The 26,374-nt window shown below is 50.9% G+C and overlaps 1 protein-coding gene across 2 annotated transcripts in view; it reads right to left on the bottom strand.

The window, feature by feature from the left end:
* The window catches only part of LOC102455013 (E3 ubiquitin-protein ligase RNF185-like), a 30,334-nt gene extending 27,082 nt beyond the window's left edge, over nucleotides 1–3,252 (bottom strand). The window contains exon 1 of one of the 2 annotated variants that reach the window (XM_006111724.5): nucleotides 2,939–3,252. In XM_006111724.5, the coding sequence (XP_006111786.2) occupies nucleotides 2,939–2,951 (13 nt within the window). In that variant the 5' untranslated portion in view covers nucleotides 2,952–3,252. The other variant, XM_006111725.5, reaches the window with a different exon arrangement.
* Between the last annotated feature and the right edge of the window lie 23,122 nt (nucleotides 3,253–26,374).

Here is a 26,374-nt window from a genome sequence, read left to right as displayed (position 1 = left end):
ATGGTCTCCATGCTGCTGCTTGCCCCCCCCCCCCCCCCCAGCACCACTGCCTCTATCAGAGGCAGCAGCATGGGGAGGGGGCAGGGGAGGCTGCCACAAAACAGCCTCTGCCTGCAGCGGGCCCAGGCTTGCCACGGACACATGCTCGAAGCAGCCCCTGTCCACAGTGGCCCAGGCTGGCCATGGGCAGAGGCTGCTCCAGCAGCAGCTGCTGTCCACAGGGGGTCCCAGCAGGGACAGGGGCTGCTGGACCCAGTGTGTGCTGGGACTAAGCAAGCCCAGCACAGTCCCGGCTCGTGCCAGGTCTGGGACCTACCCCTGCTGTGGCTCTGCAGTTTAAACATAGTAAGAGCCGGGCTGCCTGCGCGCCCGGCTGTTACTACATTTCAACTGCAGAGCCACAGCGGGGTCATCTCCTGGACCCGGCATGAGCCGGGACTGAGCAAGCCTTCCCTTATCGACTAATCATGCAGCTGATAAAAATTGTATCGATTATATGATTAGTGAATTACCCGCCTCTTAACATCCTTCGTTTGAAGTCACAGCAACAGAAGTAGCCTCAATTATCATTTATGCAGCGGTACTACATCCAAGAGACTCTCTCTGAGGATGTCATGGCTCCTTCCCCACTCTGGCATGATAAATGCAGAAGTGGGGGCCAGCAAGTGTACCCCAAAGCCTTATCTACCAGGCTTTGGTATAAAACTTCCCCCAAGATCTTAAAAACCTAGATCTTGGGAATAAAACTTCCGCTGCCACCACCCAAATGTTGCTAAAGAAACCAGGGGAAAGATCATTTGGGAAATCTTCCCCCTAAAACAAAAATCAGGGCACACAAGTAACCACTGCCAGGTTAATAAAAGAAAAGAAAGAACTTTTATTATTACAACAATATTCCTGTGCAACCATAATGACTATATGGGAAGGTAACAAAATATACTCATGGAGAAACTCCATGGGCCTAGAACTTAGTTACAAAGAAAAGCCAAAACATCTTTTAAGCAGTGCCAGATACCAGATCCCATACCCAACCCTTAAAACAATAAAGCCTAACGAAACTGCCTAAACTTTACCCTGCTTACAGAAAGTGAAGAATGGTGTCTTGGAGAGAGAGAGAGACATGCTTGTCCCTGCCTGTAGCTGCAGAGGACTCCCACAGAGAGACAAAGGGAGAAAGGAAAAAACCCAAATTCCTTTGTCCCAGTTTGAAAGTCCCACCTACATTCCTACTGGTCACTCCACCTGGCTAGGTGTAGTTAACCCCTTAATCCCCAGGCTGCTGGCTAACCATCATAATCATGACAGAGGAGATGGTCATTTGAACATTTTCATAGAAGTTTAATTTATCTAATTTTATTCTAATGGCAATAAGATGAAACTGCCAAACTGAAATTTCAGATGTGACACATGAACCCAATCTCAAAAAAAAAAAAAAAAAACCTCGGAAACACAGACTATGAACCGAGTATTTTAATACTACCTACTTTCCAATTTCCAGAATTTTAAATGTTTAAGTTAAGTGCCATTCCTTGTTATATAGAAATTATTTTTAAATTAAGATTTTGCTAAAAATTATACATTTACTTAATCTGTTATCCTAAGCTTCTTTTGAAGGTACTGATCCATTGGGGGGAAAAAAATCACTGACAGAAGACTGCTACAGACTGGAGTGCACAGACAGTAGAAAAGTTAATAGCATTACTCCAAGTGTCCTTGCAAATTGTCTCCGTGCAAGACAGGTGACTTCACAGAAGAAACTAAAAATGTAATGAACAAGGTTGCCAGATACTTTCACAAAAATAGTGAACATGGTGGGGAAAAAATTGGTTGAGCAAACAACAAAAATGCATGTCTGGTATTTTCTGTTGTTTTTAAACAGACACCTGGCAACCCTAGTAACGAATTCGCTCTGAGCACCCAAAAAGCATTCAAGGCCTAAGCAAAGCCACTCCCTGCCCTGAATAATTTAGAACCTAAATTCAGATATGGAACTCCATGAAAACTATAATAAATAAAATAGGATAGGAATAAGGGTTACAGGAATGAGTTCGGGTGGTTAAATTGTGAAGCATCTAAACATCTCGATAAAAATGTTAAGATTGCAATTACTTGCTTCCCACAAGCAACAAAGCAGAGATGAGAGTAGAACCCACACAACCAACTATTCATTTCAATATTGCTCTGAAACTGCAAAGGCCACCAAGTCGGTCGGGAAGGGACCTCAGGTAGCGCGCCCAAAGAGGAGGCTAGAAGGGAGCTCATAGGGAGAAAGCAGCGCAGGCAGACTCCTCCGGAGTGCGTTCATAGTGGGGAAGGGAAAGGGGGAAATGAGGGACCCCACCCCGGGAAGCCGCTGCAAGTGGAGAGGGGCAACGGCGTGATAGGCGGGCTCCGGTTAACTCGGGAGAGGGTGATCAATCCTGAAAACAAACAGTCGGGCTGGCAGGGAGAAAGGACGCGCCAGGCTCCACCAGACAAGGAGGCAGGCAGTGTCTGCTGACCAGGACTGAGGCGGTGGACCACGGCAAGAGAGAGGAACATCGGGACTGCCTAGCAGTTCTAGAGGCAGACGACTGCGGGGAGCAGGGCCCCCGCCCTGCGGGTGTCACGACTGCCCAGCCAGTCTCCCTGCACGGGGACGAGCAAGCCGAGGCAGAGAGCGTTTGCGGTTTAGGCTGCCCCGCTCTCACCTCCGCGTCCCCGCACTCACATTTGGTTGACCAGCTTCTGCCGGAAGTTTGCGCTGCGCCAGTTACTTTCCTGCCTGGACACATCCATCCCCGCCACAGCTCGTCCCAACCGCCGCGCTTCCCTCCGCCACTGACGACAATCCCCCAAAGGCTAATGCGAAAGTGACATCAACTTCCGACACAATAGGCGCGCTATTGCGCTGGAAAATGAAGCCTCCGTTGGTCTCGTTCTCGCCAATTGCTCTTACCCCCGTGATGCATGTTGAGAAACGTAGTCCAGCTGCTTCCATAGTCGCGGGGGGTACGACCCCGACGCAATGGTGGAAGAGGTAGTTCTGAACAGTCTCTGGGCTAGCTCGTCGTATGTAGAGAGCTGCTACCGATGACACTGTGCTACTTAGGGAGAATTTCGGGGCAGTGAGTATGATCAGTAGCTCTGTTGACGCCACTACCCTTCGCCCTGCCAACTCCTATGTGTAGGTCTTTGCTTACTCTTTTTTAAAAGGGGTTAAAGGGAGAAAAGGGGCTAAACAGAGGAGGGGGATGAAAACTGACTGGGCCTGGGGGCGAAGCGCCTGCAGGCAGGCTTCGAATCGGTGCTGGGACAAACTCAGGGCTGGTGGGGGAGGAGCGGCAGGAAAACTCCGCAACACGGAGGGCAAATCCCCAGCACAGGCAGGGCAGAAGGGGTAAAAACAGTTACCCCATGGGAATGAGGCACCAGTCAAAGGGTGGCTGTGGCAGAGGGGCTTTTTATTATTTGCTTAAACCTGCTTTTTTTATATATAATTTACTCAAATCAGAGGCACTGAGCATGCTCAGTAGGGCTGCAGATGCCCCTGCCTTTCTCCCTTCCCTTGCTATGAAGAAGTTTTTGCTCAGTGCATTTTAAAAGGGTTAACAATGGAAAAAGGGGCTAAAGAGAGGACATGAATTCTCATAACATTTCACACATTTGTGTTGTCTGCTGCCCATAAATCACTGAATTGCAGTCCCGTCGCTGTAACCCATGTTATGTGTAGCTTTGCTCCTTGCAAATGTTATTTCTGTTACTTGTATTACTCAGTGCAATGCATGGCATTGCACTAAGTGTTTTTGTTTTAATAGCTACTGCTCAAAAACGCTTAAGTCAATAGCTAATAGTCAAAGTAAGAATAAGAGCCTCCGGAAAAGGGCACTTTTTCCGGAGGATCGGGGCCAGTCTAGACGCTCTTTTCCGGCTTTTTAAAAAGCCGGAAAAAAGCGGCGGACATTTTTATTTAAATGCCGCGGGGGATATTTAAATCCCCCGCGGATTTCCCTACGACGACTAGTGAAATTTACATGCCCCTTCCAGAAAAGGGGCCAGTGTAGACGTAGCCAGTCTGATGAGAAAACCCTGCTCCAGATGCTAATGACCCCTCACATACCTACACCCAAATCACTAATTATCAGGCCAATTCTAGGAAAGAGTCCTCTATGGTTATGCTGACCACACATACTGATTTTTCCAGGACTGTCCCAATTTTAAGGACTCTGTCCTGGTGCCCCATCAAGCAGTGAAATGTTCCGGAAAACTGTGCCAGACATTTCACTACTTGATGGGGACTCAAACTTACAGGAAGAAGTGACTGAGAGTCCCTTGGTCCTGGCGCAGTGCAGCAGCAGTATCCTCCCCCCCCCCCAGAGCACATAGGCAGCTCCCATTGGAGCTTTGCTGCCTGGGGCAGGCTTCTGATGGCGCACGGTTCTGGCCACTCCACCACCCACTATCCCACCACCGTGTGGCCCCCTTCCTCCCCCACGGGACTGCCTCTGTCACACAGAGCCTCCAATGCAGCTGCCTCCTCCACATGTGCAGGCAGCGGCTGATTACAGCAGCTGCTGCTGCTGGGGGGGAGGTGGCCAGGTCTGAGGCAAAAGGTGCTGAGTAGTCACTCCCGGACTGTGACAGGGCGCCTGCCCTGCACTGGGCCTTTAAGCCCAAGACGCAGGCCTTGAGCCTTAGGGTGGCTGGAAGAACCCAGCTGAAATGGTTAGGCTAATGAGCCCCAGCTGTCAGAGATCTGGGACGCCCGGCTGGCTAGGCAAGCCCAGCCGTCAGCTATAAAGGGAGGAGCACAGTTTGCTAAGGGGGTTAGGGGAGGGCTGACAGGGGAGGAAGCAGGAGCTCCTTCGAGGGAGCCAAGCTGCAGGTGACCAGCAAAGGCTGGAGGAGGGCCAGCCAAGACTTCCCCTGGCTAGGGGCTGGAAACAAAGCCCCTGGCTTGCGGGCAGATCATTAGGCCGACTAGGTAAGCTGAGCCGTTGAGACAAATGCCTATGATGAGCAACCCATACAGACTGTAACTTGCCCTGAGAGGGGCTATATGAGGACAGTCAGGGGGCACTGAGGCACACTGGGGGTGTGCACCCCCTGACACGGACCTTGGCACTTTTGAATTGCTGCCTGAGCCCCAGCATGGGCTGCATGGAACCCAGGTGGGGTTTGGGCTAGGTGCCCCCCATGCGCTGCCACTCTCTCTCCCCCATGCCCCTCCCCACCCCATTGGAGGAATGGCAGTGAGCCTGGTCTGGCGGGGAAGGTTGGGGTTTCTTCACACACCCCGCACACCCTCCCAGTGGGAAGCCGGACCTGGTGCTGCAGCCCCGCAGCTTCGCTGGGATCCCTGCTGCATGGGGGGGGGGGGCGGGAACTGAGCTCCCTCTCCCTTCCCCCTGCTGAGGGAACGACAGCGTGCTGCCTGGAGGCTTTCCCTGCTACAGCAGGGTGCCAAGCCAGGTAAGCGTCCCCCCCTCATGCCCAGACCCCCCACCCAAACCCCCTCACTCCTCTCCCCCTGCCAAGACCCCACACTCCCAGGTTGCTCTGACACCCTCCCTTGCTCCTGCACTCTCCCTCCTGGCCAGACTCCCTACCCCAACCCCCCTCCTGTACCCTCCCTTCTGGCCAGAGACCCTACCCTCAGCCTGTCTCTGCACCCTACCTCCCACCCAGACCTCGCAACCTCTCCCCCTTCTGCACCCCACCTCCCACCCAGATCCTGCACCCCTTCCCTATCCCACACACTGGCAGCCCTTTCCCACACACTAAACCCCCCCTTTTTTTTCTCCTCAGGCCAGGGCCTAAGGCGGTCCATAAAATCCACTAATTCCAGAACCAAAGAAAAGTAAATCTGGCCTATGGGAATCCCTGAACTAGGGCTATTAGGGAGTAGTTGACTACCGGATAAGCAAAAGCTTATTGGGCAGTCAAGCAGAGCAGTGTTTCTCAACCTTTTTTTTTTATAAAGTACCCCCTTTAAAAAAAAAATTATAAGTACCCCCCAGTACCTACAGTCTTCAGAGACAATTTTTTTCTACCATTGCAACACATTTGTTTAAACAGCTTAATCGTAGCCAGGTGGGCAATGAAATTTTTGGGTGTTGTCACAGGCTCTGGTTGAGCCCAAGCCGTGCCCCAGAACCCCTCAAAAATAAACACTAATACCCTGCATCCAATCGTCCAAGAGAGGTCCTTTTATTAATGAAACCCAGCCCCTTAGTTAATAGAGGCACAGCCTTCACGGCTAGCATCTACGAGTAGGGTCCTTGATTAACAGAAGCCCAGCCCTCGCCCAGCTGGGGTCCCCCAGTGAGGGGCTCGGCTCAACAAACACAGCCTTCCAGGCTAAGGTCCCCCAATAAATGTCCTTAATTCACAGATGTACCGCCTTCCTGGCTCCAGCCCATCAACAGGGCACTCCTGGAGCAGGCCACTGGAAGGGTTGGCCCACGGGTTGGGGTAGGGGGACCCAGGCCCTCCGTCTCCACCAGGTCCTGACCCAGGGCCCTAAGGGCAGGGAAACGGTCCACTGCCTGGGTGTCAGCCAGTGGTCAGGGCAATGAGTGGTGTGTGTGTGTCATACACCCGAGACTTCAACTGCTGGGACCAGGGTTCCTTTGCAGCGGGCAACCTGGAGAAGGTTGATGGGCGCCCCAAGACGTTTACAGGGAGAGCTTATTACACCTCAAACTCTCACTGCTAGGACACGAGGTCCCGTCGCAGCAGGCAAGCCTAGGGAAGGCTGAGAGATGCCCCACGGGTCTGTCCCCTGGAGGCAACACGATCCAAATGCCCAGCTCTCCCTATATCTGTCCCTTATGACCGGCTGGAGTTCTTTGTTTGTGTTCGGGTACAGCAGCATGGGTTCAAGTCAGAAACTTGACAGCACTTCCTTATTTGTAGGAGAAAGAAAAGGAAAGAAAACTTGGTTCAATATATAAAGTGAATGAGGGCACCAACTTATATTTACTATAATTTAGGCAGTGGTCTGAAAGCAAACTGCGGCGATTTGATTGACAGGAAAATGATTTCTCAGGGCTTTAAAAATGGCCACCCAATTTATGAATGAAGCAAAATGGCTGCTGCACCTTTGATTGACAAGCTAATGATTTTTCTGCAGTCTGATTGGCTAATTGAAACAAAATGGCCACTCAGAGTGCTTCAATTAAGGAGAGAGGCTGTCAATCATACTTAAGAAAACTAACAAGATACCAGAGTTTACATAGAAGGGAACGGCCATTCTAATAGAAGTCAAGTGTTTATTGCAGTTTACAGGTAGATACAAAGACTCCCTGTGGTTTGATTGACAAGTTAATTGGGTTCAGCAGTTTATAGCTAAATCACCTTACCAAAGGCAGTTTTACAATAGAAATGAAACCGTTTGACTTGGTTACTTATAGTTTCTTAACTTACAACATAGTAACAATTAAAGTGTACACATAAAGAAACACATTGCAGGTACAATTCTCACCCCTGCGTTCCAGACTTGGCGTGGCCAGCGTCTTTCTCTCAATCCCTCGGGAAGAAGTAGGGTGTCCCACAGACCTCGGGAGACAATCAATACCTGCCAGCAGGTGTAGATGATTGGAGCACAAATGGGGTGGGCAGCTAAACCCCTCTTTATACTCCTTGGGTCACATGGGCTTCTTCCTGGTCTCAAGTGGCCAATTAGGAAAAATGGCTTTGAATGCCAAGTTTCCCACGAAGGGTGCAAAGCATAATTCACACCTGGGGAAATGCAGACAATGGGCACCTCTGGTATATGATGGGCGAAGATTCCTCTCCTGGGACAGTGCAGGCGTGTCAATTACTGGCCTAGCCATCACGGCGACGGGAGGCCCCCAGTCGTCAGCTAGCCTATTTACTGTCTGGTTTCTGTTTATGGTAGAGTCAGGGACAGGCAGCGCTCCTGCGTTCCCAGGGCATCAAAGGCTGACTGCCTTTCTCTTGCTCTCTGCGGGGGGGGGGGGGGGAGGGAGGGGGAGCAAAATGGGGTTCATGTCTGGCTACACTGGGTTGGTGGGGATGAGCTGAAACTCACCAACCCCCATGGGGTAATTCAAGTATTCCTACCCTGGGTCACTTCCTACTATGAAGTGGCTGCCTACCCGGAGTCACTCTCCATCGCTGGAGTTGGAGTCACCGCCAGGCACGCCGGTCGGGATGAACGTTTCAGCGACGGACGGAGTGAGGAATGTTCGGCTTAGTCTAGTGATCCCTGCTGCCTTGATCTCGACAGAACCCCTACCTGGCTGAGGATCTGTGGCCTGGGGGTAACTTAGCCCCTCTGGTGTCACGAGCACTCCCCCTGCCTCAGGCAGGTCTGAGAGTCCTGGTCTGCCCCAGACAGGGGCGTTGACTCCCCTGGCCCACTCGGCGTCTCTTGCCAGGCGATCCCCGCTTGGGGTCGGTGGACCGGCTCGCTCCCTCTCCGCCTCCACACCAAGTGTTCCTCCTCCTGATGCTCCCCCTCCGCCAGCAGTCCAGGAACACTTATCGTTCCCACTGGGGGAACACTGGCGTGACTAAACGCCCCCAGACGCGCACTTGCACTTTCTGCCGCTGCCCTCCCCCGGGTCCTAAAAAGAGATGGATTTGCGTGTGACGGGGGTCTAAGGGTTCAGGGAGTGTGGCTGAGGCTGGGGGGGAGTGGCTAATGTGTCCCCATTTTTGGTTCAGAAAATATGGTCACTGTACATATAAGCCTAAACTCTGCTAGTCTATAATGCTACCAGACCATTTGTTGTTTTCACTAAAGAAAAGTCAGTGGTCTCAGTCTGTTTTGATCTAATCTCAAAATGTTTTGGACAAGAAAAATCAAAGGCTGAACTTTAAGACAAATGGAAATGAATTCAGTACAGTGTTACTAAAGACAACAACTACAAGAAGAGACTATTTACTAAGTGACATTTTGCAAACACACTCCTTCGAATGTGTATGTGGTTATTTCCTTTCTGAGTCAAAACAGATACTGGGCCACCGTATACATTGTGTTTGTTGCAACGTATCTTGTCACCAACTAAGTGTGATTTCGAAGGCATTTTCTTATAAGACTTATGAGTTGCCCAGTTAATGGTCTCAGGTAATAACTAAATTTTAAAAAAAATAAGTTCAATGCATCAGGGAGGAGACATCCCCCCCCGCACACCTTGCATATTATCTATTCACCCTCCCCCACGGATGGATGGACGGAATGAGGGAAGGAGATGCCTGTCTGAGGAACCAGAGATTTCAACCTCTTTTGGCTTCCAGCCACCTACTGCTAACTTGACAGAGTACGCAACACACACCAGCTTCTCCCAGCCCACAGGCCCCATCCGCCGGATAGCTGAACCCCTCCCAAGCCCCCTAAAAATCACCACAGACTCTCTCCTCAGCCCAGTTCCCATCCACAGGCCTCAGGCCTGCTCAAGCCCCCAGCCGCAGACTCAGGCAGGGCCTCGAAGCCCCCTCCCCGCCATGCTTACCTGAGAAGCTGGTGACGCAGCCCTCAAACACTACAATAGCCTGAAACGCAGACTCCCAGCTAGCTCTAATCCGCACCCTAGCTCCTACTCCCTGGGCCGCCGCTATCTCCTGATCTCCCGGAAACCCAACCCCGCCCCTCCTGAATTGCAAGGGAACAACCTCTTGGCTGGAACATGAGGCCTCGGCACCGAGTTCCACCTGACAAAGAGACTGTGGGGTGGGGCGGGGCAAATGTTGTTCACCCCCTAAGGGATGGGGCATGTAGAGCCCATGCCCCATGGGGAGTGGGGCAAAAAGAGCCCAGTTTCCACACACTGGCTCCTAGGGCAGTGGAAGGGGGTTTAACTTAAGGTTAATAATGGTAATGTTTCTACTGAACTTAAGGAGACCAGGGCAACATACTTCAGAGACTTCACACACAAGAGCCTGAGGAGGATGTGGGAGAAGAATGCAGAAACTGCACTCATCTACGTAGAGACGGAGGAGGGGGTTTAAACCCCAAATAGTGGTAGTGTCCCTAGGCTACACACACACCTGGTCTTACTGTTTTTAACCAGAAAATGAACTACCTATGGCTTCAGTCTGGGAAGGCAGACTGGGAAAGCAGCATCCCTAAAAACCAAGAAGTCTGCACCAGTAGCAGATGTCTACTACAAGATCCACAGCAATGCTGCAAACAAGCAGCCATGCTGGAATTTCCACTTACATGCAAGTGTATCAACTAACAATACATAGTTATGGTGAAGACTTATGAAGTATCCAAATTGGGGAACCATACAGAAAACAAATTTTGGTCCCTCCCCCTCCACCCACATGGGGCAACACATAATGAGATTCAACTATCTATGCTAGTTGATTAGGTGTCTTTAGAAATTGGTCAGATAAGGCAAACTCGTCCATCACAGTTCTATGACAGAATGCAGCACATTGTGGTAACATAATGGTTTCACACAATGCTGCATCTACATTTCACTCTAATATCAAAAATTAAGATGTTACATGGAGCGTATTTGTGCAATTCTGAGATGGCCCTATTAAAGCTGGGATGGTACCAGAATTTTTGGACCAAGTAGCAACAGTCACCATTATATCTTTGGTTCCAGAAATTTCCTATAGGTTTTCATTAGAAGTAAGTTTATGTTTTCAAAAATGTTGTCTGATTCCTGAGTTGTAGAGTTATAAGGTAAGACACTTAGGCATCACTGTGACAGCTCAATGAAAGCATGTTCTTAATGCACAATGACAGTTAAACGGTAAATTAGATGTATTTAAATATAGCTAAAGAACAGGATAGAAAACAGTGTTAAAAATTTTGTAATACCATATAAATCCATAGTACCTCCTCACTTGACATGCTATTCACTTGTAACCATAAATTTCCTCCTTTAAAAGATCCAAAGATGGGCAATGAAGATTATCAGTGTGTGGAAACACTTCCATACAAGAAGAGGTTGAAAAAAGTTAAGATGGTTTCTTATTCACCTTCTCTCTAAACAAAGTTATTTAATGTATTGTCCATAGAACATGAACAGGGATACAACAAGGTGGTCTACCCTTAAGAGCCTGGGGGCCTAAAGCCAACCCTATTTGATTATTTACTCCAACTGGAAAAGTATTAAGTGAAAGGTGACTTCTAAAGGGCAGAGAGCTCAGCTGAAGAAGAGCTACTAAAAGCTGTGTAACTCCTGTGGCAGGCCCTAGAGCGGGTCTTCTAGACCCCTGCAGACAGCTTTGGGTAGGGAAATCACTGTTTTGGTGTTATTCTGTGCCTTTTTTGTTTGAAGAATAAACTATACCCTGAAGTAAGGGACTGAGCAGACTCTGGGCTTTGAAGTTTCAGAGGGGTAGCCGTGTTAGTCTGTAATTGGAAAAAACTTTAAAAAAAAAAGTCTTGCAGCACCTTAGAGACCAACAAAAAAAAAGTAGATGGTATCATGAGATTTCATGGGCACAACCCACTTCTTTAGATGACTGGAGTTTAAGGGCTCCAGTTTTCAAATAAATAGTACCGGGGGGCGGGGAGCGAGGATTGGTCTGTCCTCTTCCACCCCACCATCAACCTTAGCCTGGACCAGTGCACACAAGAGATTCACTTCCTTGACACTATAGTACAATTACACAGACACGTTTCCACCACCTTATACCGGAAACCTGCCGACCATTGCACTTACCTACATGCCTCCAGCGTCCATCCAAGACACGTTTTCTAATCTATTGTTTACAGCCAGGCCCTAAGACACAACCGGATTTGCTCCAATCCCACAGACACAAACAACTACAGCATTTATACAGAGCATTCTTAAAACTGAAATACCCACCCAGAGAAGTGAAAAGACAGATAGAGCCAGATGAGTACCCAAACATCAGCCACTTCAATATAGGCCCTGCAAAGAAAACAGGACACCACTTATCACCTACAGTCCCCAACTTAAACCCCTCCAACACTTCATCAGTGATCTACAACCTATCCTGGAAAATGACCCCTCACTCTCACAGGCCTTGTGGGGGCGGGGGGGGGGGGGAGGCCAACCCTCGCCTACGGACAACCCCCTAACTTCAAACATTCTTTCCAATAACCATGCAGCACACCTCCATCATAATCATCCAGGAACCCACCCCTGCAATCAACCGTGATGTAAACAAAACTCGTGAAGTCATTCTGCCGCTCTACTCTGCACTAGTTAGGCCTCAGCTGGAGTATTGTGTCCAGTTCTGGGCACCACATTTCAAGAAAGATGTGGAGAAATTGGAAAGGGTACAGAGAAGAGCGACAAGAATGATTAAAGGTCTAGAGAACATGAGCTATGAAGCCAGGCTTCATGAACTGGGCTTGTTTAGTTTGGAAAAAAGAAGATTAAGGGGGGACATGATAGCGGTTTTCAAATATCTAAAAGGGTGTCACAAGGAGGAAGGAGAAAATTTGTTCCTCTTGGTTTCTGAGGACAGGACAAGGAGTAATGGGCTTAAAGTGCAGCAAGGGAGGTTTAGATTGGACATTAGGAAAAAATTCCTAACTGTCAGGGTGGTCAAATATTGGAATAAATTGCCAAGGGAGGTGGTGGAATCTCCCTCTCTGGAGATATTTAAGAACAGGTTAGATAGACATCTGTCAGGGATGGTGTAGACGGAGCTTGGTCCTGCCTTGAGGGCGGGGGGCTGGACTTGATGACCTCTCGAGGTCCCTTCCAGTCCTATTATTCTATGATTCTATGATTCTATGCTGACTGTCCACACATCTATCAACACAGGACACCACGTAAGCCACCACAGAGGCTCGTACAACTGCACATCAACTAATGTGATCTATGCCATCAAGTGCCAGCAACGCCCCTCTGCCATGTGTATTAGCCAAACTGGACAGTCTCTATGGGAAAGAGTTAATGGACACAAATCGGATACCCGAAAAGGCAACACACAGAAACCTGTTGGGGAACATTTTAACTTGCCTGGGCACTCATTAATGGATCTCAAAGTCACCGTATTATTTCAGTCCAATTTAAATAGCCAGCTCGACAGGGAAGCTACAGAACTTCATTTCATTTACAAGTTTGATTCCTACAACAGAAGTTTAAACAAAGACATTGGCTGGATGGCCTGCTATATTCCACATCCTAATGACATAAAACTAAACAAAGGGTACTTAGAGTGGGTACTAAGTATTCTTACCAGCTTCACTTAGTATGGACACTAACTGACAATTTCATTCCCTTTTTTTCTCCCCGCGCCCCCCCCCATCCCCTCTATGCTATTTATTTGAAAACTGGACCCCTTAAACTCCATTCATCTGGAGAAGTGGGCTGTGCCCACAAAAGCTCATGATACCATCTACATTTTTTCTTAGTCTCTAAGGTGCTGCACAACTATTTGTTGTTTTGCTGGGCTTCGAGTTAGGCTGCTGACCTAAAGGAAGGACTATCTGTGGTGGAGAATGTGGAACTGAGGCAAAATTGAGGCAGCAGAAAAGAAAGAGAACAGCAAAACAAAAGTAGCTACAGAAGAGACCCAGGCAGAAGGGGCAGCTGAAGAGTTTGTTTGGTGGACAAACTTGGAATTTTTAGCATGGCGGGGAAAATGGAACACATGTCCCTCTACTGGCAGAACAGCAGTAACAGACTCAGTCATGCCACCTATAGCAGTGTTTCTTAAATGTTTTAAGACAGAGGAACAACAAACAATATATATATATATTTTTATGCAGCACACCAAGGATTTTTTGTTTTTTTTGGGGGGGGGGGGGTGGGGGGAAGGTCGTCTGCCCCTTTAAGGGCGGCCATTTTGAACTCTGTTCTCCGTGGCACACCGACTGCCTCGCGGTGCCGCGGAACACAGTTTAGGAAACACTGAGGGTATGTCTACACTACAAAGTTAGTTCGAACTAACGGACGTTAGTTCGAACTAACTTTGATACGCGCTACACTAGCGCTCCGTTAGTTCGAACTTAATTCGAACTAACGGAGCACTTAGTTCAAACTAGGTAAACCTCATTCTACGAGGATTAAGCCTAGTTCGAACTTACTAGTTCGAATTAAGGGCTGTGTAGACCCTTAATTCGAACTAGTGGGAGGCTAATGCTTCCCAGGTTTCCCTGGCGGCCACTCTGGCCAACACCAGGGAAACTCTATTGCCCCCCTCCCGGCCCCGAAGCCCTTAAAGGGCCACGGGCTGGCTACACAGTTTGTGCCAGTTGCAAGGCTGCCAGCACCCAGCCAGCAGACCCTGCACCTGCCACACCATGAGCCAGCCACCCGAGGACACCCAGCCCTCCACTGCTCCTCAGGACCAGCCTGGCGGCTCCCAGGAGCCTGCCCGGGGGCGCAAAACGCGGGCGCCCGCTTGGTCAAGTGCGGAGATCGTGGACCTCATTGAGGTTTGGGGGGAAGCCTCCAATGTCCACGATCTCCGCACTAGCCACAGGAACGCGGCCGTCTACAGCCGCATGGCTGCCAGCCTGGCCGCCAGGGGCCACCAGCGCAGCCGGGAGCAGGTGCGCTGCAAAATCAAAGACCTGCGGCAGTCCTACTCCCGGGCCTGCCAGCCAGGGGCCGACCCGGAGGGCTGCCCCCACTTCCACGCCCTGGACCGCCTCCTGGGGGCTCATGCCGTCCCTGCCCCCCGGGACGCGATAGACCCCGGGGCAGAGGGACCGCTCCAGGAGACGGAGGAGGAGGAGGAGGGCTCCGAGAGCCAGGAGCCTGCCGGCAGCCTGCCCAGGACCCGGGACGCCCGAGGCACCCCACAGAGCCGCTCGCCTGTGTCGTCCAAGGCCGGGGAGGCGTCCACATGTGAGTACCATCGTGTTCCCCTTATGTGTACGGGGGGCTGGGGCGAGAGGGAGCCCCGGGACCGTGCGCCTGGGCCTTGCCCACCAAGGAGCAGCAGCTGGGGATCCTGCAGGGGTCCTGGCCTTGCAGAGGGGAGCTGGGTTTCACACACCTGGGTACCTGGGGTAATTGACCGCTGGTCTTGTTGCACCACAGCCGCAGCACCTGGGCCTGCAGGGCGCACCACCCCGCCTGCAGCAGCTGCCCGTGCCCGGGCAAGCAGGACAGCCAGGAACCAGGAGGAGTACCAGAGGCGGCACCTCCGGTTCATGGACCACCAGCTCCGCACCCAGGACCACTGGGTCCAGGAGGACCTGAGGCTGCGCCGGAGGAGTCTGGAGGCCCTGGAGGAGCAGGGCCGTGCCCTGCGAGGCCACCTCCAGAGCCTGCTCGACCGCTTCCCATTTCCTCCTCCTGGTGCTCCCCCTGCTCCTCCTGCTCCCGCTCCTGCTTCCGCTCCTGCTTCCTCCACACCCCCCGTCCCTCCTGCCCCCCCTCCACAACCATTTCCCACCGACGCCCCCGGACCCGCAGTGTGGCAAGACGGGAGAGGCAGCCGGACTCCCACCCCTGAGCTTTCCTTTCCCTTCCTCCCTTCCCTCCCCTTCCAGCTCCCTCGTCCCAGGTTTCCCCCTCCCCTCTCCCACCCTCATTCTTCCTTCCCCCCACCCCAGTTATGTGAAATAAACAGACGTTTTTGTTTGAAAAACAGGTGTCTTTATTTTACAGTAGGGAGGGAGGGGAAAGGGGAAGGGGGGTAGGGTAGAAGAAGGCCCCAGTGGGGCATGCAGGGAGAGGTCAGTCCTCCTCCTCCACGTGGAAGCTCTCCCGCAGGGCTTCCCGGATCCGGACGGCCCCCCGCTGGGCTTCCCGGATGGCGGCGGTGCGGGGCTGACCGTAGTGTCCAGCCATGCGGTCAGCCTCAGCCATCCAGGCTGGCAGGAAAGCCTCCCCCTTTCGCTCACACAAATTGTGGAGCGCACAACATGCTGCCACCACGGGAGGAATGTTGTGCTCGGCCAGGTCCAGACGGGTGAGGAGGCATCAAAAGCGGGCTTTCAGTCGCCCGAAGGCCTCCACCACGATGCGGGCCCTGGTCAGCCTGGCATTGAAGGCCTGGCGGGAGGGATTGAGGTGCCCCGTGTAGGGTTTCATGAGCCAGGGCTGCAGTGGGTAGGCGGCATCCCCCACCAGGCAGACGGGCATGTCCACGTCCCCGACCCTGATGTGGTGGTCGGGGAAAAAGGTCCCGTCCTGCAGCCGCTGGCACACGGAGGAGTTGCGGTACACCCGGGCGTCGTGTGCTTTGCCGGACCAGCCCACATTAATGTCCGTGAACTGGCCCCGGTGGTCACACACGGCCTGCAGGATCACGGAGAAGTACCCCTTGCGGTTGACGTACCGGGACGCCTGGTGTTCCGGGGCACGGATGGGGATGTGCGTCCCGTCGATGGCCCCCCCGCAGTTGGGGAAGCCGAGGGCGCCGAATCCCCGGATGACGGCGTCCGGGTCGGCGAGGCGGACCACCCTGCGGAGCAGCACCCGGTTGATGGCCTTGACCACCTGCGGAGAGAGACACAGCAAAGCGCCAATCAGTGGGGCGCCCGGGTGGCTGGGAGCGTTCGTGCCCTGGCAGTGCCCCGCGCCCCACTCCCAGTACCAGCCCCCCTGGCGGCGTGTAGTACGGCCGGGACAGACCGACCCCTCCGGTGCGGGGTGCGTTCGCCTCTTCCCGCCCCCCCTTTGTCCCTGGGGCGGCCCATCCCCTCCTCGCAGCCCCCCTCCCCCCAGCTCGGTGGTCGACGAATGCCATACCTGCATGAGCACCGCTCCGACGGTGGATCTCCCCACGCCGAACTGGTTCCCGACGGATCGGTAGCTGTCCGGCATGGAGAGCTTCCAGAGGGCGATGGCCACCCGCTTCTGGAGGGGGATGGCGGGCCTCATGCGAGTGTCCCTTCTGCGCAGGGCAGGGGCGAGCCACTCGCAGAGCTCCAGGAAGGTGTCCCTCCTCATCCTGAAGTTCTGGGTCCACTGTCGGTCGTCCCAGCGCTCCAGGACGATGCGGTCCCACCAGTCGGTGCTGGTGTCCAGACGCCAGACGCGGCGGGGCACGCCGGTGCCGGGGCGCCGCCGCGGCTCCTCCACGGCCCCCAGGGCGGCCAGGCGGAGAGGCAGGGGGCTGACGTTCCCCAGGTGGTGCCAGGCAGCCTCGAGCCATTGGTGGCAGGCTTGCAGCAGCAAGTCCAGAAAGTGCACCAGAAGGTGCAGGGCGAGCTGTGGCTCCATGTTGCCACCTGCGGCGGCCCCCCCGAAGGGAAGCACCGACACAGACGGGCACAGAGACCAACGCTTTGCTGTCCCTCGGCGAGGTAGGCAAGCAAGCGGAAAAGCTGAGAACCGGCTATCCAGGGGGGTCCCTTTAAGCACGAGCCTCAGATAGCCTCAGACAGCAGCCACACAAAGCAACTACTGACCTGATGCCCTGCCAGAACCGGTTTCAGCTGCCCTTAAATGCCCCCCTGCGTCCAATCAGTGTGGACGCGCTAGTTCGAATTAGCAAAATGCTAATTCGAACTAGTTTTTAGTTCTAGACGCGCTAGTTCGAATTAGCGCTGTAGTGTAGACATACCCTGACCTATAATCACCCAAAGCAGTAAGAGGTGCAACTTGTCTCAATAGCAACAAGATGTCCGACGCCAACAGGAGCAGGTCTTAGAAAACCTGGAGAAATGGGTTCCAAGAAGTTTTACCAGATCTGGATAAGATAGCTCAGGTAGGCCTGGTCCTGGCTTGGCAAAGTTGAAGCTAGAAAATGACCCCAAGGCATTTTTCAGACCTTTGAGCAAGTGATCAGTGCTGCTGGCTGGGAGGAATCAACTTGGGAAGCTAGTGTAGCACCATCAGTATTGGTAGACTCAAGAGACCAAGAATCACAATGCTTGTTTTTTTTTAAATTTTGTATTATTATATTGTGGGATGTTTAGGCCGGTCTTCAGTTTTTTTAACTCCCTTGCCAATCCTCAGCATCGGCATGACAATTAGGCTACATCCACACTACGAGTCTTCTCAGCAAGAAATATGCAAATGAGAGACTCATTTGCATGAGTTGCAATCTCATTTGCATATTTTCTGCCGATCTGTTTTTGTGCTGGGGGAAAAAAACAAGCAGTGTGAACGTTTTCTTTTTGCGCAAAACCCCCTTTTTCCGCACGATCGGTAAACCTTTTTTGGGGCATAAGGATCTTGTGGAAAAAGGGGGCTTTGCACAAAAAGAAAACATCCACACTGCTTATTTTTGCGCAAAAACCCCAGTGCAAAAACGGATCAGCAGAAAATATGCAAATGAGATGACTCATGCAAATTAGTCCCTCATTTGCATATTTTTTGCCACGAAAACTCGTAGTGTAGACATAGCCTTAGTGTTGCCCACTCCCCCAAATCTACTGGATAAGTGATTTTGGCTTCCATGCAAGATCTCTCACCCCCACATCTACCCGTCCACTGCCCAGCAATTAATTTACCCCATCCTCCATTTTAATCCTGTCCCCCCATCAATTCTGTCCCCAGTGTCAGTTCAGTGCCCCTCACCTCTGTTCCTCCTGGGACATTTCACACACCCCAGACATGGGTAGCTGCACACACCCAATCCTTCCCCAGGCTGAGTGTTGCAGGGGCAGACCAGAAGAACCTTCCCCATTGCTCATGGGAGGGAGCAAAGCAGCTGGATATTTGCCACTTCCCTGGGAATTACTCTGAGGGCACTCATCCTAAAGCAGCTCTGATTGGTCCCAGGAGGAAGGCAATGGGTCAGACAGCCAATCAGAGGGATTTTTCCCTCAGGTAGAGCTCAAATTCACCTGAAAGGGGGGGGGGGGATTTCTTCTGTTATGGCCAGATGGTCTTTAGGCCAGGCAAAATCCTCCTCTCCCTTGTGGAAAACATGATAGAAATGTAGCCGTGTTAGTCTGGTGTAGCTGAAACAAAAAACAGGACTATGTAGCACTTTAAAGACTAACAAGATGGTTTATTAGATGATGAGCTTTTCTGGGCCAGACCCACTTCCTCAGATCAAATAGTGGAAGAAAATCAGCACAACCATCTATACCAAAGGGTACAATTAAAAAAATGAACAAATATGAAAAGGACAAATCACATTGCAGAACAGGAGGGGGATGGGGGGAGGTAAATGTCTGTGAGCTAATAATATTAGAGGTGATAATTGGGGAAGCTATCTTTGTAATGGGTAAGATAATTAGAGTCTTTATTCAAACTTAGGCATAAAGTGTCGAATTTAAGCATGAATGACAGTTCAGAGGATTCTCTTTCAAGTGTAGTCTTAAAAGGCCTTTGAAGCAGGATGCAGGTAATCAAGTGGTTGAGACAATGTCCTTTCTGGTTGAAATGGCAAGAAACTGTTTTCTCTTTGTGATCTTGTCTGATATCTGTTTTGTGGGCATTGATCCTTTGGCGAAGTGTCTGAGATGTTTGTCCAATGTACATAGCAGACGGACACTTTCGGCACATGATAGCATAGATTATATTTCTGGATGCGCAGGAATATGTGTTCTTAATCTTATAACTCACTTGGTTAGGTCCAATAATGGTGTCAGCAGAGTGAATATGTGGACAAAGCTGGCAACGGGGTTTGTTGCAAGGGAAGGTACCAGGGTTGGTATTAGTGTGGTATGTCTTGTGGCTGTTGGTAAGAATCATCCTGAGGTTAGGTGGTCGTCTATAGGAGACTATGGGTCTGTCTCCCAGAGCCTCTCGGAGTTTAGTATCCTGTCCAGTATAGGCTGTAGTTTATTGATAATGTGTTGGACAGGTTTAAGTTGGGGGCTATAGGTGATGACAAGTGGTGTTCTATTGTTGGTTTTCTTGGGACTGTCTTGAAGTAGATGGTTTCTAGGTATTTGTCTGGCTCTTTCAATTTGCTTTTTTATTTCTCCGGGTGGGTAGTTGAGGTTTATAAATGCTTGGTAGAGATCCTGAAGCTTCTGGTCTCTGTCTGTGGGATTAGAGCAGATGCGGTTGTATCGAAGGGCTTGGCTATAGACGATGGATCGTGTGGTGTGTTCTGGATGGGAGCTGGAAGCATGTAGGTAACTGTATGAGTCGGTGGGTTTTCTGTAGAGAGTGGTGTCTAATTTTCCATTGCTGATTTGTACGGTGGTGTCCAGGAAATGGAGCTCTCGTGTAGTGAGAGTTGGTAGTTCCACCCTATTCCTAATAGATGATATCTTGAGGCCAGAGTCATGAGCAGCCTGGCTCCTATCCTGAAGGTAAAACTGCATTTTAGATACCCTGGTATTGACTCTGGAAGCCTCATGTCACCACTTCCAGCTCAAAGCATTTCCAGCTGTAGCAGGAGTAACTGTATCCCATGATGAGCTTTGTGAAGAGAATCACAGACCTGGTGGTTCTGGGAATTTTCTTGCAGGTCTTGTCATAGGAGCCTAAAGCTAGGTAAGGTGGCTTTGGCTATTCATCATGGGTGAGGTGGTGGAGAGAGCAGTGGCTTACTTGGAGGCAGAGGGAGCTGAGTGGTGTACCAGACAGGGAATAGCCCACTGAGGAAGATGAGGTGCACCCCAACCAGGGGCAGCTGGCGGATTCTCAAGAGGAGATAATCCTGGGTAGCCCTCTAGATCAGGCATGTCAAACTCAAAGCCTACTGAGGGCCACACAAATGAAAACTGATAGCTTTCAGGGCCACCAATGTACTTCTATTGGAAAGTTGTAATTATTTATTATTATAGATTGTTTTAGGTATATTTTATAATATTTTTTCAGATCTTGTTTGAATATAATACAATCATTTGATGTGTAAAATTGTTATTTGTTCATATATAATAATTTTAAAATATAAATTGAAGGTACTTTTTAATTATTTTTTATATGATACATAACTTGTTTTGTTGAAATAAAAACAAAGTGTAGACCAAAACAATAAGGGAGAGACTCCTATCTCAGAATAATTGCTTCAGCCTGGCAAACAATAGCCTTTGCATTTTCTTTAAAGAAACACGATGTAAACCAGGTACATGCTGATTCTTTTTTTGCCCTGGAATTTAAATATGACATTTGTGTTGGCTGCCTTATTCTGCATCCATACCCTCCTACCCCACCTGTTCTAAGTGTCTATTTGTCCCCAGAAGGACTACCTTCCTCCGCCCTGGGCTGCTTCCTACCTCCTCCCCAACTGAGGCTATGTGCCGGGGCTGGTGGTCAGTGTCGCAGCTCCTAGGCAGCTGTATCAGCAGGCCTAGCTCCTGAGGTGGCGGTGCTGGCAGGCCTGGCTTCAGGGATGGCTGGGACAGCCCAGGATCTCCTCCCTGCGCCTTCGGCTACCTCCCCTGACTGCCTGCTTCCCCCAGCTTTTATCTCAGGCCTCACTCTTGAGCATGCCCAGCAGGGCTGCGGGGGCAGGATCCATTCTGCCCCCAGGGCCAGGTGAACTCCTTTAGCTTCAGTGCCTTCCCCTTAAGTGGGTGCTTAACCCCTCCTGACACTCAGTCCCTTCTCCTCCTACCCGGGGGGAAAATCTGCATTAATGTGAGCCCTCCCTGGTCGATGGGCTATGCTGAAATCATATGGCTGTAGTGATAGGTACTACCTCATTATCCGGGGATTAGTCTCTTTCATGCTGTTCAGCCATTTTAGTGGCACATGGTCCGTTACTAACTGAAAGGGGTTCCCCAGCAAATAATATCTTAAAGCTTCCACCGCCCACTTTACTGCCAGCGCTTCTTTTTCTATAGTTGAATATCTCTGCTCTCGGGGGGAGGGGGGGGGGAACAGCGTACAGTTCATATATATCACGGGGTGTTCCTCCCCCTCAGTCTGCTGGGACAGCACTGCCCCTAGGCCCCTCTCTGATGCATCCGTCTGCACTATGAAAGGCTTAAAAAAATCAGGGTGGAACAGGACAGGGGCTTTAATAAGCCGGTCTTTCAGGGCCCAAAAAGCCTTCTCACATTCAGCTGACCATTGCACCCCATTTGGCTGAGTGTTTTTAGTGAGGTCGGATAATGGGGCGGCCAAGGTCGCAAAATCCAGTATAAACCAGCGGTACTATCCCACTAACTCCAGGAACTGGCGCACCTGCTTTTTCGTGGTGGGTGTCTTACATTTCCCCAGGGCCTCCACCTTGTCAACCAGTGGCCGTAGGGTTCCCTGCCCTACCGTGTACCCCAAGTAGGTCACTTAGCGACAGCCCAAATGACATTTTCCCGGGTTGGCTGTCAGACCCGCCTCCCGCAGGGTTGCCAGTACCACTTCTAGGTGTTGTAAATGCATGTTCCAGGTTGGGCTATAGATCACTATGGGTATGTCTACACTACAGCGCTAATTCGAACTAAGCTAATTCAAATTAGCGCAGCTACACCTAAAAACTAGTTCGAATTAGCATTTTGCTAATTCGAACTAGCATGTCCACATTGAGTGGACCCTGAACAGAGGTTAAGGATGGCCGGAAGCAGTGCCGGCAGGGCATCAGAGGAGGACTTAGAGCGTGGAGATGCTGTCTCAGGCTAGCCGAGGGCTGTGCTTAAAGGGACCCGACCCCCACCCCGGACAGACAGTTCTCAGGGGTTCCCCGCTTGCAAAGCAGTCCTGGCTTGGAGTGCCCGGAGTACCCACACTGGGCACATCACAGCACTCGGCCATCAGCCCGGCTGCACTTGCCACAGGCTGCCATCTGGGGAGAGGGGGCAATTCGGGGGCTGCAGGAGAGCTTCCACCCCCAGAAGCCTGCAGAGCCAGCCCAGTCCTCCCCATCGGGGGCTCGTACCCCATTCCTCCCTCACCTCCTTCCACTTACCCTTCCCTAGCCCCCCTTCCTGATGTACAAAATAAAGTACACGTGTGTTCAAAAATAGAATCTCTCTTTATTGAACAAAACTCGGGGAGACTGGGAAAAGGATGTGGGAGAGGGGAAGAGAGAGGCTGGGAGAGGGGAGGGCAACTACAATGATGAGGGGTTTGGAACAGGTCCCATATGAAGAGAGGCTAAAGAGACTGGGACTTTTCAGCTTAGAAAAGAGGAGACTGAGGGGGGATATGATAGAGGTCTATAAAAGCACGAGTGGGGTGGAGAGGGTGCATACAGAAAAGTTCTTCAGTAGTTCCCATAAAGAAGGACTAGAGGACACCAAAGGAAAGGAATGGGTAGCAGGCTTCAAACTAATAACAGAAAGTTCTTCTTCACAAAGCAAATAGTCAACCTGTGGAACTCCTTGCTGCAGGAGGCTGTGAAGGCTACAACTAGAACAGAGTTTAAAGGGAAGTGAGATCAAGTCATGGAGGTTGGGTCCATGGAGTGGTATTAGCCAGGGGGTAGAAATGGTGTCCCTGCCCGAAGTTTGTGGAAGGCTGGAGAGGGATGGCACGAGACAAATGGCTTGGTCACTGTCTTCGGTCCATCCCCTCCAGGGTCCCTAGGGTTGGCCGCTGTCGGCAGACAGGCTACTGGGCTAGATGGACCTTTGGTCTGACCCTAACCCTAATTCACAGGACCACATGAATGATGTCCTGTGCCCTGTGTGGAATCCCCCGCCATGTCTGATCCCGGCCCCAGCTCCCGAGTCCCAGGAAGGGAATGAAATAAAGGGACAGGGAGTGACGACACGTTTAGCAGCCAAGAACCTCGTGCTAGCAAAAGGACAACAAACAAAGTCGAGTGCAGAGGAGATGGTTAGTAGCTCAACCAGTGCCACAGCTTATCCTTTACGGGAAGTCCCAAACCCACAAGGAGGGCGTATGCGGGTTTACCAACCCTGGACCAAGACCGAGTTACATGCCCTGGCCAAAGATTTTCCCTCAGTAGAAGAAGACCCGGTAAAATTTAAAGCAGAGTTGGCACTAATAATACGGTCTTATGATCCTAACTGGCAAGACCTCAATCTGCTTTTAAGGGTGATTCTGCCTGATGATAAGCGTAACAAGATTTTAGAGAAGGCAGGCTGGCCACCTGGACCTATTTCAGGAGACCCAGATTTAGCAGCTAATAAAGACGCTCTCACCCGAGCTAGAAACGGACTACTTGATAGTATCCTTCAAGTCTTTCCCAAATGTCCAAATTGGGTTAAACTTAACACCTGCAAGCAGGAAGAAAATGAGTCACCAGGTGCTTATTTGGAAAGGCTTACTAAAGTGTTTGAAAGGCACTCTGGCATTGAAAACCCAGATGACACTGCCAAGCAGGCGCTGGGTGCTGCTTTTGTTACTGGACTGGATCCGGCTATCCAGACCCGGTTAAAACACATGACCATCGGCTGGGAAACTAAATCCTTAGAAGAACTTCTGACAGTGGCAAACCACTGCAGACAGTGTATAAAGGCTAAACAGGACAAAGAACCTAAGCTTATGGTTCTGCAATCACTGCCTACTAAAACAGGCAGGAGTCAGGGGCGTCCCATAGAGCGACAGTCACGGGGCTCACCCTGGTCTGGAAATTCTGCCGGCCGTGGCAACCCCAGGATAAATGCAAACACTTGTCACTATTGCAAACAGCCCAGACACTGGAAGAGTCAGTGCCCGAACCGCCCCAGGCAGCCAGAGCCTGTAGCTTTCAGACCCCCGCAGGGTCAGTTTACTTTAGCAAGGGCTGAGAGTCAATAGGGGTGCCCTGAGGAGGATTGCAACTTCACCCTTTTATCTCCGCTTATTCCCCTGAACTCTGACGGCACCCTCACTTGCCAGGTTGCTGGACAAAACACCCAGGTTTTAGTGGACACAGGTGCTAGCAGGTCCACTCTCCAAGCGTCTTCTTTCTCTATTCCCGTTTCTAACCAGGCTGTTAATGCAGTTGGTATTTCTAATCAAGTCGTGCCTCACCCTGTTTCTAAACCTGTCCCTCTTGTACTAGGACCCATTTCAGCGCATCATTCCTTTCTCCTAAGTCCTACTTCCCCTGTGAATTTGTTAGGAAGGGATTTATTGTGTAGATTGCGTTGCACTATTTTCTGTACTCCTGATGGGGTTTATCTTGAAGTGCCTGCACAGACCCGACAGGAGGTGGAGGACCTACTGCAGGGTCCTAACACGGTCCTAGTCCCCTTAATTCCAGATGCTGATCTTTTGTCCCAGGTCCTGTTTGTGGGCCACCACCCCAAACGAAGTGGGCAGGATATCAGTGGATCCTGTTTACATTTCTGTTGATACAACTAAGCGCCTGCCCCGTATTACCCAATACCCACTGAATCCTGCAGCTGAGGCAGGGATTCAGCCTGTCATTTCTGATCTCTTGGCACAAGGTGTTCTTGTTCGCTGTACAAGTGAGTGTAACACCCCTATACTGCCTCTAAAGAAACCAGGAAGGGACACCTATCGTTTCGTCCAGGACCTTCGAGCTATCAACGCTATTGTCATTTCTCAATTTCCTGTTGTGCCTAACCCGACCACTATTCTCTCCTCTATCCCACCTGATTCCACCCATTTTACTGTCGTTGATCTTTCCTCTGCCTTTTTCAGTGTTCCCCTCCATCCTGATTGCCAATATCTTACTGCTTTTACTTACAAAGGACAGCAACATTGTTGGACTGTTCTGCCACAAGGGTTTAGAGATTCTCCCACCCACTTTTCACAAATTCTACGGCGGGATCTCTCTGACATTACATTCCCTTCTGGCTCTACTCTTATTTAATATGTAGATGATTTGCTTCTTTGTAGCGCTTCCCTTGAGGCCTGCAGATCAGACTCTGTTGTACTTCTCACGGCTCTAGCTAATAAGGGTCATAAAGTGTCTAAACAAAAACTTCAGCTCTGCAAGCCCACAGTTCGGTATTTGGGCCACGACCTCTCGGCGGGGAGCCGTAACCTCTCTGCTGACAGAATCCAGGCAATCCTTTCTGCCCCTAAGCCCACTACCCCTCCCAAGTCCGCTCTTTCCTCGGTGTGGCTGGCTACTGCAGACAATGGATTCCTAACTTTTCTCAGCTAGCCAAACCGCTCCAGGAGCTCACCCGTAATGCGACCCCTTCCCCTATACCGTGGGGATCTCAGCAAGACACTGCTTTCACGTCCCTAAAACAGGCGCTAGCTTCTGCTCCAGCTCTGGGCTTGCCCGATTACTCCCGTCATTTCACTTTGTTCTGTCATGAAAAAGAAGGATGTGCTTTGGGTGTACTGGTGCAGAAACATGGTGATAAATACCGCCCTCTTGCTTATTACAGCACCTATCTTGACCCTGTTGCGGCCTCATTCCCCCCCTGCCTCCGTGCTGTTGCTGCGGCAGTGCGGATTTTAGAGCAAGCAGAACCTTTGGTTTTACAATCGCCTTTAACACTGGCTGTTCCTCATTCTGTGTCAGCATTACTCTTAAAGGGAAAAACCCAGCACCTTTCTAATGCCCGTCTTGTTAAATATGAACGGCTTCTCTTTGCTTCTCCCAATGTCTCTGTAATTCGCTGTGACTCTTTAAATCCCGCTACACTGCTCCCTGCACCCCACGAGGGGGAGCCTCATGACTATTTGCAGGTTGTGCAAGCCGTCACCTCTCCCAGACCAGACCTGTTTGAAATGCCTTTGGATAACCCTGATTTTATACTGTATACAGATGGTTCTTGCTTTTATAATTCTAGTGGAGT

Source organism: Pelodiscus sinensis, chromosome W (assembly GCF_052426305.1).
Source record: "Pelodiscus sinensis isolate ZL-2025 chromosome W, ASM5242630v1, whole genome shotgun sequence".
NCBI classification, from domain to species: Eukaryota; Metazoa; Chordata; order Testudines; family Trionychidae; genus Pelodiscus; species Pelodiscus sinensis.
The sequence above is the reverse complement of the archived record's forward strand: the minus strand, read 5'-3'. Positions and strand labels throughout refer to the sequence as shown.